At 38.8% G+C, this 20,979-nt stretch overlaps 1 protein-coding gene across 4 annotated transcripts in view; it reads right to left on the reverse strand.

Annotated features, from left to right (window-relative positions):
* Positions 1 to 652: 652 nt before the first annotated feature.
* The window catches only part of LOC139949294 (integrin alpha-9-like), a 28,639-nt gene continuing 8,312 nt past the window's right edge, over positions 653 to 20,979 (reverse strand). For all 4 annotated transcript variants that reach the window (XM_071947708.1, XM_071947707.1, XM_071947706.1 and 1 more), the window contains 20 exons: positions 20,251 to 20,343; positions 19,593 to 19,732; positions 18,175 to 18,309; positions 17,207 to 17,312; positions 16,214 to 16,308; positions 15,653 to 15,783; positions 15,085 to 15,230; positions 14,138 to 14,289; positions 12,967 to 13,086; positions 12,223 to 12,305; positions 11,105 to 11,249; positions 10,315 to 10,413; positions 8,942 to 9,105; positions 7,907 to 8,198; positions 6,964 to 7,071; positions 6,219 to 6,374; positions 5,040 to 5,153; positions 4,363 to 4,467; positions 3,220 to 3,345; positions 653 to 2,352 (listed from right to left, as the gene is read on the reverse strand). In XM_071947708.1, the coding sequence (XP_071803809.1) occupies positions 2,230 to 2,352; positions 3,220 to 3,345; positions 4,363 to 4,467; positions 5,040 to 5,153; positions 6,219 to 6,374; positions 6,964 to 7,071; positions 7,907 to 8,198; positions 8,942 to 9,105; positions 10,315 to 10,413; positions 11,105 to 11,249; positions 12,223 to 12,305; positions 12,967 to 13,086; positions 14,138 to 14,289; positions 15,085 to 15,230; positions 15,653 to 15,783; positions 16,214 to 16,308; positions 17,207 to 17,312; positions 18,175 to 18,309; positions 19,593 to 19,732; positions 20,251 to 20,343 (2,633 nt within the window). In that variant the 3' untranslated portion in view covers positions 653 to 2,229. The remainder of the gene's footprint in view (positions 2,353 to 3,219; positions 3,346 to 4,362; positions 4,468 to 5,039; positions 5,154 to 6,218; positions 6,375 to 6,963; positions 7,072 to 7,906; positions 8,199 to 8,941; positions 9,106 to 10,314; positions 10,414 to 11,104; positions 11,250 to 12,222; positions 12,306 to 12,966; positions 13,087 to 14,137; positions 14,290 to 15,084; positions 15,231 to 15,652; positions 15,784 to 16,213; positions 16,309 to 17,206; positions 17,313 to 18,174; positions 18,310 to 19,592; positions 19,733 to 20,250; positions 20,344 to 20,979) is intronic.

The raw sequence follows: 20,979 nt of genomic DNA on the forward strand, positions 1-20,979 counted from the left end.
AAGTCAGAGAGGGAGGCCAATCATGAACAAAAGTAGCGTCTTGTGCAAAGACTAACCGACTCTTTCTCAGCACTACCAACGTCACAAAACCAAAACGTTAGTCTTTTTTCAAGGTGACAAAGATACTAACTCATTTCGTTAATTCACATGAAAGCTCGCTTGAAGTAACAGGTGCCCTTTTGTGGGCGGGTCAATAAGGGGTTAGAAAGTGACAATTTGGCTTTAGGTGGCGCCTGTTTATTTTTTGGTTGCAATTTTATAATATTATAAAACTTGATTGGCTGTTATTTTCCCGCTTCTTTCTGGATCCTTCCCTTCTCTTTTTCTATAAATGGATATGTATTTGTTTGTACTTGTTTTATGCTGAAGGACTGGTTTGGATCAAAAGCTAAGGCCATCTACCCTACTCATTACATAGGGTTAAATAATAGTTCCACTTATAGAATAGTAAAACATCTACTGTACTATGTTTTATAGACTTTGTACACAAATTTCCTTGTGGAACACTCCAGTAATTTGAACTCCCTGAAACACATTTTTATTTCCCCCATTAAGGCCACCGAATACTAACACACATGAACAAGTTCACACACAAATAACCACAAATGCCATTCAATTCAACTCAATTAAATTCATTTATTTATTATCCACTATTTAAAAAGATACAAATTGACATCTCTTAAATTGCTTTAAGCTCCAAAAACAGCACAGAAACATTGTTAAACATAAAGAAATATACAAAGGAGAACAATATCAAACAGTGCAGTACAACAGGCAGAAACGTAATTCTATTTGTTCTGTTGGCATAATATTTGATAAATTAGCTATTTTTATCAACAACTGACTTATAAAGTTTTATTTATATACAATTGACTTATGAGGCCATAATCTCTAGACTTAAGCCCAGTTCATACTCCCTGCTCATGCAAATGTGAAGCGAATTTGACATGAATTCGACGTCACAACCCTCCTTTTGCAGCAATATTCGCAAGTGAGTTGAGCAGAGTTGAACTGCTGCGAATAATTTGTTGCGAATTTGTGACGTCAACAATAGTATCGTATTCGCACTCCCAGGAAGTATGAACCAGGCTTATGGTTAACATTTCTGTGGAGCCTTAAAGTTAATTTATTGTATATTTTACAACCAGATCTAAACTTTTTAAATAATCCAAATAATTTTTAGGAAAATCCAATGCACCAATAAAGTTCTGAATTGAATCCATCATCAAATGTTACTTATACCAGAAGAACAATTCTATTGCATTTTTCCTCCCTTGAAGATTGCAAAGATAAAAAACTCAATCAAGAAACCATTTCAGAAACCATGTTTCTCCTTCATACAACACTTTCATATCATGTGTTTATTCCCAACTGTAAATAACATTTGTTACCCAGCCCCTCAAAAAAAAACCACCCCAAAACACACAACTATATTCAAAGGATGTATGTGTCATTGTTACAGTGGGTGGAAGTAAGTATAATGGAAAAAAAGTTCCTCTAAAAAGTGGTATGATTTTTTCTTTGATGCAATGGACTTTTCATATTAACGAATGATCAAATGCTTAAACTAATAAGTCCGAATAAGTTTTCTTTAAACAGGCATCATTATAAAAAACTTTTGGGGTTGAACAAAGAAAATATTACATGAGCAGGAATTTAACGAATGCCATCTGGATTAAGGGGTTTCATATTAAAGACACTGGACACTATTAGTAATTGTCAAAGACCAGTCATCTCACTTGGTGTATCTCAACTTATGCTAATAATTAATAAATACATTTAGACAGAAAGAGAGGTTATTTAATGACGGTTATGAATTCTGAGACCCAATTATGTAGCACCTTATAAGGGTTTTCATTTAGCGCATTTGTGGCATTTGCATACAGCAGCCACAGCCAGGAACACCTGGGGCGAACCCGGCCCTTCTCTCTTTTTCGATAAGTGCACTTGGTTCTTTTACATGCATTAAACAGCATATGAGACCAAAGTCTTTTAGTCCCATCCGAAGGACGAATCAATGGGACACAAGTTTCACGACTGGGATTCGAACCCACACTAGGCTGATCAAAAACACCAGAGTTTGAATTTGGTGCTCTTAACTGCTCGGCCTCGACACTTCCAATGTCCAACTATTTCTTTGCATCAATTGCCCTTTAATCCAGGGATTGTCAGTTCAAATCCTGCTCTTGATGGTCAACTTGTCTTTGTTCAACCCCTTACATCACTTATTTAGTCTATTTTGGTCATCATAGGTTCATCATTCTCTTCATCTTTAATCTCTTGTTTATCATCAGCTTCCTCATTAAGTTTTTTCTTCATCTTGGCAACTGTGTTGCGACGGAAAAATCCCAGCTGTGCAGTAGAAAAAAAGAAAAATAAACAATCAGATATATTAATAAAATTTGTGAAGAAAATAAGTTGATGTGGATGATGGTCCGAGATACATGTACTGAAGTAGGCGAAAGAACTAGAAGCAGGACCCAATTTCATAAAGCTGCTAAGCAGATAATATTCTGCTTAGCAAATTTCTAAGCAAGAAATGATCAAGATACCAGTTGCAGCAATGGTAACTGTGTCGTGTTCTGCTGGTTACCTATTTTTGCTTAAAAACCAAAATTAATATTCTTTATTATTCTTTATGCAAATTTAACATCTATTATATCGTTGCAGTACCTGCTGGCAAAAGATAGGATTCGAACTGCCTCTAGCTACCGGGCAACCTCGGTAGTCTAGTTGGTAAGACACTGCTCTAGAGATGCATGGGATCGTGGGTTCGAATCCCACCCGAGTAACATGCCTGTGATATTTTTTTCACAGGACTCCGGAAAGTACCGAGTATACAGTACTAACACACATCGGTGTAAGGGTAAAAACCAAAATTAATATTCTTTATCCCTGATGAAAATTAATATTTAACATCTGTGCTAAGCAAGTTTTTGTGCTTACAGGCTTTGTGGTATGCTGTATAATGATGTCATATGGGCTATAAAGAAACCACTGTTAGTGAATGATATTACTGGTGTCCTGCTATGGATTCATTTAATTTCTGACACCATACTGTATTAGAAGGCAGGACTCTGTAATATCATTCTCGGAGAGTGGTTAATTTATTTATAGCCCATGACATCATCAAACAGTGGCCTATTAATATGCCACTCCATAACAAAACCCAAGTTAATAAATAGCGAGTAATTATTAAGGAAAAATAGGAGTATTTACCTTAGCCATTCCAAGCACGACTGCTGCTAGCAGTAAGACTCCAAGACCTACACTGACTGGGATAACCCAATCGGCTAGAGGAATCTCCCCTGCTTCAATCTTCTCTCTAGATACAGTCAAAGTTATCTGGAAACAGGAAACCAAAAACCAACAGGATTTCAAACTTTGCATGGTGGGACCAGTACATGCTCCTGAAGACGATCACAGATGTCACAACTTCCAATTAGCTTCAAATTTTAATCCTGGAGGAGTTTATAGTGTAGAGGATGTTTCAGCAAAAGCCAGTCGACAACACAGATTGTCTAGATAAGATGAATCTTTTTAAGCAATTATCAAATGGTCTTTGAGAAACACTCATCAGCTGGGGTTCATCAAACCATTAAAAAAGTTGCATCTATAACAAGTTTCTTATTGGTTGGTAAGCGGTTTGCAAAACTGATTTGTAATTTTCTTAATGAGATATCGCCTAACATCACAAGGCTGGGCGGCCACTTCAAGGTGAGGGGAAGGATACACTTAACTAATTTGGGCTATCGACCTAAATCAACTTCCACCAGGGGAACGCTACCACCTACTCCTGGGGCTGAAACAGGTTTACCCCCTTCACAGTCTGTAAGGATGTAGGCATGGGTATCATCCACTAGGAGCCACCTACTCCTAGGGCTGGAACAGGTTTGCCCCCTTCACAGTCTGTAAGGATGTAGGCATGGGTATCATCCACTAGGAGCCACCTACTCCTGAGGCTGAAACAGGGTTACCCCCTTCACAGTCCATAAAGATGTAGGTGGGTGTATGGGTGTATGGATGTATGGGTGTCTTCTAAAGAAGTATGGCTGGTAGAGCAGAATGAAATACACCGATCCATTAAGCCAGGCTCAATTATCATTGACCAATCACAACCGCGAAATTTGATCACCATTTGAACCGTTTGGTGATCTTTGCACTAATGGTGATCAGGTTTCGCGGCTGTAATTGGTCAACTGGTAAGGAGGCGGGGCGTAATGGATCGGTCTATTACGTTCCCAACTTGATATCCCCTTTTCAGCTTCTTTTTAGGTTAATCAATTGAAAGAATACTGATGCTGAAATGAAAACAAGAAAGGTCGAGGCAAGAGAGTTGAAAGATGATTGTTTAAAACTTACCAATGCCTTATCTGGTTTGTGGTTTTCAGGCTGAGACAACAGATCTTGAGGATTGTTAATTTGGACTTTAACATCTGATATGATTGATGTTAATCCGTATCTAGACTGAAAAAATGAAAGTAGAACTTTTTAAAACAGTTTGTACAAACAAAAATTATCATGATGAAGGCGATCATTCAACATTTGGGAGTAAATTTCTTCTTTAAAATATGGTTTCAAAGTTTGACAAATAGGACAGATTGGATATTTTGCATGCCAGATAAATTGTATACATTTGGTGTGCTAGGTGAATATTCCAGTTGAAACCTGTTAAACAGTCAACTTGTTCAAACTGATTTCAACTGGAATTAACTGGTGTCCAACTGGTACCTGTTGAACTCAACTGGTAGCTCAACTGGTTGCAAAAGAAACCAGTTGAAACCAGTAGTTGCCAACTAATTATTGTGGTGTCAACAGGAACAAGTTCCAACCAGTTACCAGTTCAACTGGACCAGTTGGGACCAGTTTACACCAGTTCAACTGGTTTAAACTGGAACTTGTCAGTTGTTTCTTACACCTTGAAACGTCACATAACCAAGAATCAATTGATTTGGTATAATTTCGAAAGACTTAGACGAGGGGCTCCCAGGCAAACTGCGATTTGTGATCCATTATTTTCCAATAGATAACGTTCTTACTTTTAGGAATGAATGTTTCCACAGTCTTCCTTGTAGTTGAATTACTGCACTAGCTGTAGGCAGGATTGGTTGCACACGGCAATGGATCGTAATACACTCCGCTGAAACACAGTCCTACAAGTAAAAGTATAAAAAAAAGTCTCATTTAAAAAGTTGGACTGCTTTCAAATGGAACTGGTTTTAACATCTTGCATTGTTGTTCTCTCTTACAAGCAATGCTGCTGTCCTGGAGAGGGTGGGTTGCAAATTCCATGCTCTGTGCTTGTACATGCTGTCTATGGGTGCGTTCGTTTAGCTTCCATGGGTCGACCCCAGTGTGTGGCGTTTTCTTTTTCCAGGATGAAGGTGTGCAGATAATTACCCACGTTCGTCTTAGAAAAAAAAAACGCCACACACTGGGGTAGACCAAGGGAAGCTAAACGAACGCACCCAATATTGTGCCTATGAAGGTGATATGTTGTCAATTTGTCCTGAGAGAGATTGGAAGCTCCATCCCTCTTATAGCTGACAGTGCTTCTCTCTGGAACCCTTGCAGATTTGTTGCAGTGACTGCAGCCACTGGTAGCCTGGTAGACTGGTAGCCACTGGTAGCGAATTCGAACAGCTATTTGAAAAGGGCTATAGAGGTAGCAGTCAATTGTGTGATAAATAATTATGCAGTACTAATTCTTTGGGTTTAAAGGCACTGGACACTATTGGTAATTACTCAAAATAATTACTAATATAAAACTTACTTGGTAATGAGTAATGGAGAGCTGTTGATAGTATAAAACATTGTAAGAAACAGCTCCCTCTGAAGTAACATAGTTTTTGAGAAAGAAGGAATTTCTCACTAAAATATTTGAATTTGATTTTGAGACCTCAGAATTATATTTTGAGGTCTAGAAATCAAGCATCTGAAAGCACACAACTGGTGCACCAAGGGTGTTTTTTTCTCCATTATTCTCTCGCAACTTTGACAACCAATTGAGCTAAAATTATCACAGGTTTGTTATTTTATGCATATGTTGAGATACACCAAGTGAGAAGACTGGTCTTTGACAATAACCAGGTGTCCATTGCCTTTAAAACCACATCGAAAAAGTTCAATCTTAAACTTCTTTTGGGCTGTAGGGAAACGCAAAATTATAATCATTCAAAAAAAAGGAAACTTGGAATTAAACAAGAGGAATAACTCACAAATCTTGTTCTTGGATTCATGTCCTTGAGTTGTTGTTCATCCTTATCGTGTCTGTCCAATCCGTCCTTCAGTTTGAGTTTATAGTAATCTAAGATGTCTCGATGTTGTTGCTCTAGAATACTCGCAGTGTCACACGCTTCAATACCATCCCTTCCCTGATGATGTAAAAAAGGTTATCAATCATCAATTTTACAGTACAACAAAATAATGCCTGCCAAATTATGAGTTCATTGTCATCAACATGACGCTCTGTATCCATCATCAGGAAGTATATATAGCCACTCAACCAATGCGAGGTCTGCTTCCAGCTGACACACCCAGGTTTTATAAGGTCGAGAATATAAGATAAGAAGCCAAAATACCACATTGCATGAACCATTTGTGACTGTATCCATGCTCATTTGTGATATGCAGAAATTTTAAGCAATCTTTTCTGCTTAAGCTGGGCCTGAATCATTTTGTTTATAACTCCAAGCAGTAGACACTGGGCATTAGCAAATTTGCGGTGACTCCATGAAGATGGTGATGGTGGTTCTGAAAAGAACAGGAGGTATCAATGTTTTGTGTCTGTCCATCGTCAGGAGACTCTCAGTAAAGTACATTTAATACAGAAAGCACAATTAATAATGTCCTACTATATAAGTATTTGTATTAAAATTAGAAATGTCAAATAATAAACCACAAGGGGAACTGACTATAGGTAAATTTTAAATGATTTTGGGATGAGTAAAGAGACATACTTACCTGGATCTGAGTAATGAAGATCAACCAATCACCGGACTGCGTTCTCCATGGGATGGAGATGTTCACCTGACTACTGTAGGGGATACGACTTGGACCAATGTTAACAACCTGGGGTACAAAATATCGACCAGGCATTAAAGACACTGGAAACCTTCGGTAATTGTCAAAGACCAGTATCTCACTAATTGCATAAAATAAAAAACCTGTGAAAATTTGAGCTCAATTGGTCATCGAAGTTGCAAGATAATAATAGAAGAAAAAACAGCTTTCAGCTTCGAGGTCTCAAAATCAGGTTCAATTATTTTGGTGAAAAAATAAAATAAATTCTTGATCGACGTTACTTCAGAGAAGGCCACTACTCACAATCTTTTATATTATGACATCCCTTACAAATATTCTGCCTTTTCATTGGTTTAGAGCGCGTCACATGGTATGTCTTAACTTACTAGACGGCTGCCGTGTAATAGTGCATCGTTTGCCATGTGATAGTGCATCGTTTGCCGTGTGATAGTCCGACGACTATCACACGACTTGCAGTACCATGACGTCTTTTTACCCACCTCGAACCCAATCAGTTGTGCATCTGTGTATCTGAAACGCCCGTACGAACATTACGTGTACGAGGATGATAAATAGTTTGTTGGGGTGTTATAAAACAAATATTGACTACTTGAACTTGTGCTACTGTTAAAACTACGACACCCTCGGTGATCCCCAGACCGTTACATTTGCGTCTCAGGAAAATAGAACGCTCCGCGAATCACCTTGGGAGTCATAATTTAACCATAGCACTCGAAGCAGTCAATATTTGTATGCTATCAACAACTCTCCATTGACCCCTAACAAGTAAGTTTTAATGCTAACAATTTTTTTGAGCAATTACCAATAGTATCAAGTGCCTTTAAATCAAAGAGGATGTGTAATTGAAGGTATTTATAATTACCTCAAACTGATGGCTGAATGATGGTCCAATCACAGTTTCTTTAACGAGAGGTTTGTCTGGTTCAGGAGAGAGTCCTACTCCAGGGGGGTTTGGGGTCGTGAAGCCCAACGCCTGATCTTGAAGTTCTATTTGCACAGCGCCAGAACCAGTACCAGAGCCATCTTGATTTGATGGTGTTGTATCTCTAGTATCGGAGAGGTGTTTGACGACTTTTAAGACGGATTTTAAGTATTGGTGAGATGATGATACATTTTTGTCTTCTTTATACACTAGCTGTGCTGGGGTTGATGCTCTGTTTGGAACAAAAGCAAAACTTTCAGTTCAGTTTGTGTTCAGTTTGCTTGCACAATGATAAACATTAGATTTGGATGTTCTCGACGCTCTTTAAAGCAAAGCGAGAAGAGAGACAACAATGAAGACATTTAGGTAGGGACTGAAAAAACCTAATCCAAATAGTGCCCCCCGGTGGGATTCGAACTAGCTATGTCCAAGAGGTGGAAGGCGTGGCAAGACACCACTACACCAAGCTGACTACCCGAGTATGGTATTTAGCCTTCTAAAAGCAGATTTGTATGGTCATGGTGGCACCCCCTGGTTCTGAGTAAGGAACCTACAAATCGTAAAAATTACAAGATAAAAATTTGCAAAAGGACATGAATCGACCATGGATCAGATTAATCAGGAATTTACAAGATTGCCAAATGGTCCTTGAGGGGAACATAAATTTAGAAATATTTAATAACTTGGGCTGAAAAATTAATCTACTTGAAGGACTTTCATCAAAAAGTTTACAAAAAATTAATAACCTAAAAGGATTAAATAAAAACAGTGAAGCGTAAGTTAGCATAACTGGTTGTAGGCTGGTTTATAGTCCGTCGCAATGGTCGCGCCATGGAAGTCTTGACGCGCAATCCTGAAAACCACAGTTTGTAGTCATCGATGAGGCCTAAAAACTGTGTCTTTTTATGATCGCACGTCAAGATTTTCATCGCCCGACCATCGCGTGACCGACAATAACTTGGCCTTGTGACTTACCCATAGACCATTATATCTGCTAGTATATCGACAGGTACACTAACAAAAGCATAATTGTTGTCCATAATGACTTCTTCACTGTTTGTTGATATGGTTAAAGAGATATTCAATTCTGTGGCACTTGCTGCCAACGCACTGATGTCAAGACGTATCTTCAACATCATCTGTTAATTGAAGAAGATAAATATTATGACTCAATCTAAAACATTGTGGCATGTCGTTGTTGAGCGGTCACCGAACCCAAGCGTTGGTGTTGTCAGCAGCAGAGTGAGGGTTCGAATCCCGGTCATGACACTTGTGCCCTTAAGCAAGGCAATTAACCATGATTGCTTTGTACAAAATTAGGAATGTAGTGCCTTCTGCTCTACAAGCCAGGCTCCTAGTGGATGATACCCATGCCTACATCCTTATGGACTGTGAAGGGGGTAACCCTGTTTCAGCCCCAGGAGTAGGTGGCTCCTAGTTGATGATACCCATGCCTACATCCTTACGGACTGTGAAGGGGTAACCCTGTTTCAGCCCCAGGAGTAGGTGGCTCCTAGTGGATGATACCCTTGCCTGCATCCTTATGGACTGTGAAGGGGGCAAACCTGTTTCAGCCCCAGGAGTAGGTGGCTCCTAGTGGATGATACCCATGCCTACATCCTTACAGACTGTGAAGGGGGCAAACCTGTTTCAGCCCCAGGAGTAGGTGGCTCCTAGTGGATGATACCCATGCCTACATCCTTACAGACAGTGAAGGGGGTAACCCTGTTTCAGCCCCAGGAGTAGCTGGCTCCTAGTGGATGATACCCATGCCTACATCCTTACAGACAGTGAAGGGGGTAACCCTGTTTCAGCCCCAGGAGTAGCTGGCTCCTAGTGGATGATACCCATGCCTACATCCTTACAGACTGTGAAGGGGGTAACCCTGTTTCAGCCCCAGGAGTAGGTGGCAGCGTGCCTCTGGTGACAGTTAAGTGTAGCCCTCACCTTGAAGTGGCCGTCCATGGCTTTGCGATGTTAAAACAACTTTGGGATTGAAAAAAAAACTTGACAAGAGCGGGAATTGAACCAATGACCTCCCGCTCAATGTGCCAGTGCCCTTATACTAACCGAGCTATCTAGCACTATTTTGGCAGTCTCCATATTTTTGTCAATATCTTTGTTCAGGGGTGCCAGTCAGAAGCCATACAACCATTAACTGCCGTGTAGCCAGGGACCACACCTAAGTTTACATGCAACATGGGAAGCGGCAGCCAGGGGATCACCTCAAGGAAATGCGACTTTTTATTTCAGATATAAAATAAAAAAAACAACAAAGAAAAAAAACTGACTGGGTATTTTTTTAAAATGATTTGGAGTTGTGAACAAAGAAAACTTGCATTCCATACCTTTGCTTGAGCTGTCATTGGATTACCAATATTGCATTCTATGTAGGGAACCTCATCAGCAAACAAAGGCTCACACTTGACATTCAAACCATCGGTACTCTGAAAGTAGAAAGCATCCCCACTGAGACTATTATATACTGTAATAACAGTTAAATAATAATAATTATAATAATAATAATTCGCCAAAATCCACCAAAATGAGGTGCTCAAGGTGCACAAGAGGGGAAACCACACACAGCAAGGAAAATAAAACATAGACTACACATTAGCGACACAAATCAGACTTCACTGTCCAGCAAAAAGAAGATAATTGCATTCTGTTATTAGCAAAGTCGGGTATTTTGAGAGGGGTGTCGTGGTCATGGGGTTTAGGGTGATGGACTCAAGTTCTGTAATTTACAGAATGTTGGTTCAAATCCTGACCTGGTCAGTCTCGACACTTGTGTCCTTGAGCAAGGCACTTTATCATAACTGCTTCTCTCCACCCAGGAGTACAAATGGGTGCTGGTTAGAGCTATGAGTAACCTGCGGTGGACTGGCATCAAGTCCAGGGGGAATAGAAATATTCTCAGCCGTTATTGCCAAGGAAACTGAATATAAACACCAGCCTGGTGAGCCTATTGGCTCTGGGCAGACTATATTTACTTATTTGCGATGAATGTTCAATTTGTTGGATCAGCCACATGTACAATTTGTGACTATCCTGCTCATTTCTGCTAAGCTGAAATTTGTTGAGCAATATTTTCTGCTCCATGAAATTTGTTTAGGGAAGTGTTTTTTGGGATCTTACCTCTAGAGTCAAAGCTCCTTCAAAGACTACAGTCCTCGGGTGATTAATGATGAGTTTAGCTTGATGAGCTTCCTCTCCATTATTAACTACCTCAGCAGTAATACTAATACTAGAATCACCGCCGAGATATATCACATCAAGACCACTGCAATCAAGAAAAGTATATGCTAAACATTGAGGTTGTTAAAAAATATTTTAAAATATTTTCCTGAATAGCAAATATTTACTACTTCAGTGGTAATAATAATACTAGAATCACCGGCGAGATATATCACATCAAGACCACTGCAATCAAGAAAAGTATATGCTAAACATTGAGGTTGTTAAAAAATATTTTAAAATATTTTCCTGAATAGCAATTATTTACTACTTCAGTGGTAATACTAATACTAGAATCACCGCCAAGATATATCACATCAAGACCACTGCAATCAAGAAAAGTATGTGCTTAACATTGAGGTTATCCAAAAATATCGTAAAATAATTTCCTAAAATCGCATTTATTGACTACTTCAGCGGTGATACTAATACTAGAATCACCACCGAGATATATCACATCAAGAACACTGCAATCGAGAATAGTACGTCCTTAACATTTATTAATTATATCACGAAATATTGTAAAATATTTTTCTGAAATAGCAATTATTTTCCTCATCAACATTTGACATCGGCAGCCAACTAGCCAACACCTTAATGTAATGATATACCAGGAGGGAATTTATGGCTGAATAAATTTTAAATGACTTGGGTTTAAACAAAGAAAAATTGACTGGAGCAGGACTTAAACCAACGACCTCCGGACTACTGTACCGCCACTCTACCTGAGCTGACCAGCCCTTTGTCCGGCGGCCATCCTCTTATATGGCTTTTGACTGGCACACCTGAACAAAGATATTGACTAGCAGGGAGACCCCCAAAATAGGGCTAGAAAGCTCAGTTGTAGAGCGCCAGCACTTTAATACGGAGGTTGTTGGTCCAGTATATTGTTCTTTGTTAAGACACAAATAAAATAATTTACATTACAAAATTGTGTTAGATGGACAGAAAGTGATGACAATATTATTTTTATATAAAGTGCTATTTTTACCATAAGATTGAACATTTTGAGGACAAACCTGTCAAGTTGACTGAAGTTCTGAACAAGTTGTAGATCAGTCTGGCAGGTATCGTCATCTCCACAGCTTCGACCAAAACCAATCTGCAGAAAGAAAAAACATCATGGATCATCTCTGACTGTGACCCATACAACAGATAAGGGTCAAATTTGCACAGGTTTAAAGATGCTATGTCAGATTTTTTGCCCCAAGCATTAAAGAATAGATTTTTTTGAGGGAATGGTATTTCAAAGAGTATCACCCACTCTAACGAAAAAAGTTTCACTTTTACTTTTACTGGTCAGGAACCATGACAAAAATTTAAAACGTTTCTTATAAAACACTTAAGAATTGGTCAGTGATATATTGTCGGATCCCGACAAAAACTAATTTTGAGCACTTTATTTCACTGCTACTAAGTAACTTTCTCCACCCCCTTCAAAATACCTATTGAATTTAAATAAAAATGTTGGGGTCAAATCGGCCAAATCTTTAAAGGCCTGGTCACACAGACCTCAACAACAAGAATGGCAACAAAAATGTTAACAATGCACGCCCTCGATTGGTTGAATGTGTCTGAGGTGTATTCTGCGTGGAGCATTTCCAACCAATAGAATGTGTTCTCTTTGCGTCGTGATTGCTATCATTTTCGTTACCACTGCAGTGTGACTTGGTCTTTATACGTCATGTATTGGTTGATCACCTAAAACATGAGACTACATATTTCGTCTGCTTTACTAATCCTGTATACTACGTTTAAGTTACCTCTTTAGTAATTCTTTCTGAAGTTGCTGGGTTTAGAGTCGGTGCAAATGAAGAGGAATTGTCAGCAAAAGAGAAGGATAAACGGACAGGAATTGGACTCAGCAGATCTTTGACATTTCTCTAAAACAAGAAAACAGAGAAAATGTAAAATTGTATGAATATATTATTTAATTGTTCTTAATTGTCATTGTAAGAGCATATTATACCTTTGGAATCGTTTGATTGTTTTTGCCCAATATAAAAGTAGACATATACAACAAAACTAACATGTGAACATTTCATTTCAAAACAGGGTCGCATTATTTAGATATTGCTGAAAATAAATCTTGGGCAAATATGTCCACGCAGGATGAATAATCCCTAATAGAAATACACAAGCTGAGAAATGCTTCTCAAGTTTTGGGCCATAAAAACTTATAGCTTTTCTTAACCACATTTTCGAGGTGAGATGTTTCTAACAATGCTTTAATACTATCAAAAGCTGCTGTTCTTCTAATCAAGTAAGTTTTTTATTGGCATTTCATGTACATTTAAGAGTTACCAAATGTACACCTTCCCTTTAAAGCCATTGGACACTTTCGGTACAGAAAAAAAAAAGTTCACGGATTTACAAATAACTTACAGGGTTTGCAGAAGGTAATGATGAAAGACTTCTCTTGAAATATTACTCCATGAAATGCTTTACTTTTTGAGAAAACATTAAAACAATATCAATTCTCGATAACAAGAATTACGGATTTACTTTAAACGTATGTCATGACACGGCGAAACGTGCGGAAACAAGGGTGGATTTTCCCTTTATTTTCTCCCGACTCCGATGACCGATTGAGCCTAAATTTTCACAGGTTTGTTATTTGATATAGAAGTTGTGATACACGAAGTGTGGGCCTTGGACAATACTGTTGACCGAAAGTGTCCAATGGCTTTAAAAGAGCATGTACGTCTGTCAATTTCTCTGTCCGTCAATAGGCTGGGGAATAAAAGCTGTTGCTTTACCCCAGACCTAGATGTTCCCATTTGTTTAAAGTTCACTTTTGTAAAATTTACTTTTATTATCAATTTGACTATACTATTATAACATTTTGTATTCTGCATTTTGAATTACTGTGATTTCTGCAACATTAAATAATTAACTATGATTATGATTTATATTGTGAATTACATTACATACCTTGAGAACGAGTGTATGATTATTGCAATGTTCCACACTATGACGCAGAGTCTGTACGCGTTCCAACGTGGCGGTCGTTGAAGAGACAAAATTAACCCGAGATGAAAGGATCGATGACACTTGGTAGTCTACTTCCAAAGAATAGTCAAAAGCTGGTGGGATAATCCAAGACAAAGTAAGATATTAGAATATTATTATCACCTTGCATTGCCAGGAAATGTTAGCAAGAACAAAAATGAATATTACACAGTGCTTCATCAATATGTTGATTGATTTATTTCATAAAAACATGACAAAAGAACGAACAGTGTGAACTGATATGGTTGAGTTGCACTGGAACATGTACAGTAAAAAAATACCTTTAAAAAGAGCTAAAAGGTTAAAAAAAAAAACACAATAGATAATGAGCAAGTATTACAAACTATCAAAACAACAAACAATCAACCAGCACTATTGTCATCTCCCACCGGTGATGTGTTAATATTGTTGTTTAATTTACACGTTTCTCTTACGTTTATCAGCTTATCCTTGTTTGCATAAAGTCAAAGTTCAGTGACCACAGCCAATCACAGTATTTCTAAGTCATTTCTTTTCCTGGTTTCGTTTGGTTAAGTTCGCCGTATTTTCTGTAGTCAACCCCAGCTAGTTTCATTGCCGATTTCTGTTGTTATATCTGTATGCCGCCGTAGACTCCTGTTAACTCCTGTAAAACTCCTGTACGTTCCCACTGTGTTGAAGTGATTTCCCCAGTAACAATTTTTCACCTGCTCCTCGCTGAGTGCAAATAAACTACCGGGTCGATAAAACACAATTTGTCCACGACTTATCATTTGTTATCATCAACACGGTGACAACTAGATACCTGATTATAGTGCTCGGTCAAAGGCAGCACTTTGAGATACTCAGATCTTCATTAAGGAATGTTATAAGAAAAACAACTACTATACCTTGACTGTCACCCACATTGATGCCACTATAGGTGAAACACACAAAGACACTGACCTCAGGCAGGTTGGTTTGGTCTGTGCTTTGTTTAATGATAACGCTGGGATATATCATCATGCTGGCTCGCATGTTGATAACAGGGTGAGACCTAGTCAAGAAAAAAAGGTGATGTTTGTTTTGTTATGTCAATAAATAAACTGTAAGGGTCTGGGTACTTTTTGTAGGACATAGGACACGCAACACATCGCCCACAGATTTACTTTAAACTCACTCAGTTTCAAAATAATGATGGTAGAAAGCTTATACTTTGTGAACTAATATGGCACTCTATTTTGTGGAGTCAAGTTTTTGGCTCCATAAAATGGCCGCCCGTGTTAGTTCAGAAAGTAAAAGAAAACCCAAGCAATTTCGAGGCATATTTGTGTGGATCATTGTATTCTACTTTTAAAACATCTTTCTAACTATTAGCAGCTCATAATGAACGGCTTCAAATGCTTTTCATAGAGTAACTCGATCCAAGGCAACATGTCCCTTTTAATAGTTGGATTATTTTTTAATCCTTCTTCTTACCTTAGGTAGATAACTGAGTCATTTTGATGAGCCCCGACAACTAAATCTGGATACTCATTCCCATCCAGATCCTGAGCGCCAGAGAGGGACGTCCCAAAACTTGTTACGCCAAACCTTCTTCCTGATATCCGCTGAACAAAATATAATATTTCATTTAAAGGGAGGGTACACGTTTGGTAAATGTCAAAGACCAGTCTTCTCACTTGGTGTATCCCATCATAACCATAAAATTACAAGCCTGTGAAAAACTGAGCTAAGTTGGTCATCGAAGTTGAGAGAAAATGATGAGAGAAAACAACGCCCTTGTTGGCAAATTTGTGTGCTTTCAGATCGGAATAAAAGACTTCTGGCTAGAAGTCTTTTTTTATTTTAGTGAGAAATTACCTCTTTCTCAAAATCTATGCTACTTCAACTGCTGTGTAGCCAGGGATCACACCCAAATTACGAAACAACCTGGGAGGCAGCAGCCAGGGGATCACCTTAAGGGGAAACAACTCTTTATTAATAAATATCAAGTAACAAAGTTTGGTAATTCTGTTTCAAAGGACTGAGGTTTATCACCTGTGAGTATTTTGAGTTGATGCCAAAACTTGTCCCATGATAAATGTAGACAGCTCCAAAGCTTTCATTTTCATACGGTGCGCCAATGGCAACATCTAATGGCAAAGTAACAACAATACAAAAAAGGTCACACAGTATAAAGATGATAAACAGTTAAAGGGAAGATATATGTTTGGTAATCAATCTTAAAATGGATGACAATAAAAACTTTGAATTGAAGTCTACAGAAGCCTTTAATAGTAAAAAGTAACAATTCAATTCAAAGTAAAGTGGTTCTGTAAAAAGATTTAAAGGTAGCTGACATTATTGGTAATTACTCAAAATAATTGTTAGCATAAAACTGTACTTGGTAACAAGTAATGGGGAGAGGTTGATAGTCTGAGGGAAATGGCTCCCTCAGAAGTGAAGTAGTTTTTGAGAAAGAAGTAGTTTTCCCCGAATTTGATTCCGAGACCTCAGATATAGAAGTTGAGGTCCCGAAATCAAGCATCTGAAAGCTCACAACTTCATGTGACAAGAAGTTTTTTTCTTTCATTATTATCTCTCAACTTCGACGACCAATTGAGCTCAAATTTTCACAGGTTTAATATTTTATGCATATGTTGAGATACACCAAGTGAGAAGAACGGTATTTGACAATTACCCTAGTGTCCAGGGTCTTTAATTTTTATGCCCAGAGTTTGAATCTGATGAGGGTCACTGTTAGTAACGCTGTTCAGATTGTGTACTTGGGTTTAATCTTTCTGCGTGGAAATATTCGCTCCGGCTTATCGACGGTAGCTATAAGATTTTTGGGGTTGAACAATTTAAGCTATAAGAAAAGCTATAAGAAACGCGTCCATATAATGTTAACAAACAGGTAAGTTTTACTGGGTACATTTATATAGGATTAAAACAATGGAACGGTTACAGAACCAAAGGTATACTTTGGCTTGGAATGTAGAACGTAAAAACAAATACACTAAGATCAGAGTGTATAAGTATTAAGATTACCTTTATAACCGTCTTTGTTCAAGTCACCAACATTCTTGATTGTTGAACCAAAGCGTGCCCCTATGGCATTTGATCCATGGAGTTTAACTTGAAGCTGTAAATCACCCTGCAAGAAAAACATTCAAACAAAGTTAAAACCATTGGTATTATTGTACAGAGGGTAAGGTCCTTAATACCAACCATTGGGGGAAGGGTCGGCTTATGCGTAAAGTGCCCTCGCCTCTCACCAAGGTGACCCTAGTTTGATCCGGCCAGGGCCATATGTGAGTTGAGTTGTGCGATGGTTCTCTGCTATGCCACGAGGGTTTTCAAGACCATCCGGTTTTCCTCCCTCAGGAATAATCAAACACTTCCTATCTCTGGCTGTGCTCCGTGGTCATAATGGGTTGATGTGGCCGGCTGCCAAAGGCGCCCTTGCATGCCTGCTTCTCGAACACGTTGTAGCCGCATCCTTCGCAACTCAGCTCTTAGCTGTAAGGATGATTAGCCTCCCAAATTGTTATTATTATTGTTTTATACTGCAAAAAGCCAGAGCTAAGTTTCTACAGAGCTGCTTTAACACAGCAAGTAAGTAAACACAAAACAAGTTTGCTTACCAGAAAAGGGTTACCACCTCAAATACCATTTCATTAACAATATTTGGCTGGTGTTCTGCTGAATTTTGCTTAGCAGAAAATTGTTCAGCACAAATGTCTGCTTAAGCAGGTCCATTAGAAATTGCACCCTTGGTCATGAATGAGCCCAATTTCATCAAAGCTATAAGCACAAAAACTTGCTTAGCACAAAATACTTTTGCTTAGCAAAAAATAGGTTACCAGCCAGAACACCATACAGTTACCATTTCTGCGACTGGTACCTCTGTCATTTCTTGCTCAGCCAATAAATTTGCTAAGCAGAATTATCTGCTGAACAGCTTTATGAAACTGTTCTCCAACTATACATAACTGCAGAAGCTACATTTATCTTACCATCTCATTGATGTAGACGTAGACACATCCTTCATCTTGCTTCTTTGCATAATTAGGAGCTCCAACCAAAAGATCTGAATATCCATCATTATTGAGATCAACGGCCTCCACGCTGGCACCAAAGTATGTATTTACCTAATCAACATAAACAACAATTCATAAATGCCTCAGACAGTTTCGCTATTCCTATTGGTGGAGAGCGCATCACGTGGGTGTGTATAAACCTTTGTTTATGACCGGTAAAAGGCGTTAACTCATGGGCGTGACACACGACCTTGCACCTGTTCTTATAAGACAGTTTCTTCATTCCTATTGGTCAAGAGCAACGGCTGAAACAGTTGTGCCACATCACGCGATACGCGCGACGCGCACAACATTCCCTTATAAGGAGTTGTTTACCCGAGGGCGGCGGAGGGCTTTACCATTTCATGGCTGGAGGGGTGTTGTGTTGAAAGAAATCATTTAACAAGTATAATTTTTGCATTTATTTTACATTTTGACCAAAAAGTGTTGATGTTTTTGACCGAAAAGGTATTTATGAATGGGAATCAAAGTGTGTTAAATCGGTTTTCAACTAGTGGTTTAAACCTGCCGAGGCCTGGTTCTTTATAATTTACCTTGACTTTGTCTCTGCAAAATTATCAAGAACCAGGCCTCGTTGGGATTAAATCACTAGTTGAAAACCTCTTCACCACACATTGATTCCCTTATTATTATGGTAAAAAACAACAATAGTTAACAAGCCTCCATGTAAGTATTGACCTCATCAATATAAGCAACAATTATTATAGTAAGAACAGACCTAATTAAAGGCTATGCAAACTGGAAATATACTAAGTAAGGTTTGCGATGACACCAAGTAAGAAATCTCTTTTGTGAGTAGTGGTGGCTCTGAGAAGGGCCGGTTTCTGCTCTTCGTTTCGATCAGTGTGCTCTGACCAGCTCTTCTCAGTGCCACCGCCACTCACTGCTAATTTATAGGATTTAAACTGCCTCTAGCTACCGGGCAATCTCGGTAGTCTAGTTGGTGAGACACTGCTCTAGAATTGCAGGGGTCGTGGGTTCGAATCCCACCCGAGTAATAAGCCTTTGAATTTTTGTTAACAGGATTCCCAAAGTACAGAGTATTGACCCATTTCACCTGACCTCATCATCAGAAAAATCTTGAATGCGCCATACTGGTGGGCAATTTCACTGTGCGTTTTCATATATAACTCTATGCATAGAGTATGCTGTGCGTTATGCAGTGAAGTGCGCATTTTAGACGATGCGGCGTTAATACACGTAAACCTAACTACCAACATGGTGAGCGTGGCATCAGTCGCTGCGTGTGACGCGCGTGCAAGGGGTCAACGCAGTGCTTTATTCACATCGGTGTAAGGGTTAAACTAAATTAGTTGTAGGTTTTAATTACTAACCGGTTCCCCTGTAAGTTCCCTGGTGACCGCTGTTTGCAAATCAAAGATATAGACACGTCCTAAATCTGCGTATCTTGGCGCACCTGTGACTCCCTCTACAGCCAGTGGGCTGGAGAAATGACCCGAGGTCAAGGAGTAGCCTGTCAATCAAACAATTACACCAAACCCATTTCATAAAGCTGCTAAGCAGAAAATACTGCTTAGCACAAACATATTGTTTAGCAATATAGTTACCATTGGTACCCTGGCAATTTTTTGCTTAGTCTAGGAATGTGCTAAGCAGAATTTTCTACTTAATTTTCTACTTAACAGCTTTATGAAATTGCCACATATCGCTGACCACATTATACTGTCATTAAACAAAACAATTTAAAAACCAAATTTATAAATACCTCAGACAGTTTCGCTATTCCTATTTAAACGGTTTATAATGACCAGCTGAAGCTCTGTTTATATAACCGGTTAATTTCGGCTAGTCTTGGTGCAAGACGTTTCTTGTTACTGGCGATGAGGGCGCTGTCGATTAGTTGGCAGCTCTGTGTGTGAAAGGAAAATGAGAACGTCTTGCACCAAGACTATTTGCGCACTCATGTTTATATGTCACCAGTAAGTGTGCATGAACAGATATCATTTTTTATCATTATGAAATCTCACTCACCTAACCAAGGGTATTGGTGAAAACTACTTGGAAAATTCCACATAGATCGTTGGTAGAAAGCTGTCTGAGATCCTCGCTGGGTAATTACAGAACCTATAGGGCAAGAAGTATCATGGAGTACATGTGTATATAAATTTATGATACAGATAAACAGAACAAAATATTGTCTAAATTCTATCACTTTGGGAGAATAGTGAAGGACATTTCAGCCCAAAACAACGTAACGCAAAGAATCGGCGCTTGCGAACACAGTGAACTCTGCGCTTAGGTCTCACATCACGGGTTAGCGGGGATTTTAGCATGTGTGCAGGCATACTTCACATTAGTAGGAATTCTATACTAACACAGCTGGCGCAGATATTCGGCGCTTGCCGTGGGATTGGTTTTTTAAGTCTCTACTTGACTGCATGGGCTTTCCCTGGAATAATTCCGAGGGTTTTCCTTTGACATCTTAAACTGAAACTTCCTTCCTTGTCTTCTCTCCATTGGGTTCTAGTACAGTTATTGAGATCGCTTTTCTGAGATCTTTGGCTTCACAACCATAATAAATTAAATTCATTTTGGTTTTATCCTTAACACCATGTGTGTTAGCACTGTAAACTCAGTATTTTCTCAAGTTCTGTGAAAAACAAATCACAGGCATATTACTTGGGTGGGATTTGAACCCAGGGGTCGATTTCACTAAGAGTTAGGACTCGTCTTATCTCAAGTTAGGACGAGTAACTCGTC

The sequence above is a fragment of the Asterias amurensis genome, chromosome 16 (genome assembly GCF_032118995.1).
Source record: "Asterias amurensis chromosome 16, ASM3211899v1".
In the NCBI taxonomy this organism is placed as follows: domain Eukaryota; kingdom Metazoa; phylum Echinodermata; class Asteroidea; order Forcipulatida; family Asteriidae; genus Asterias; species Asterias amurensis.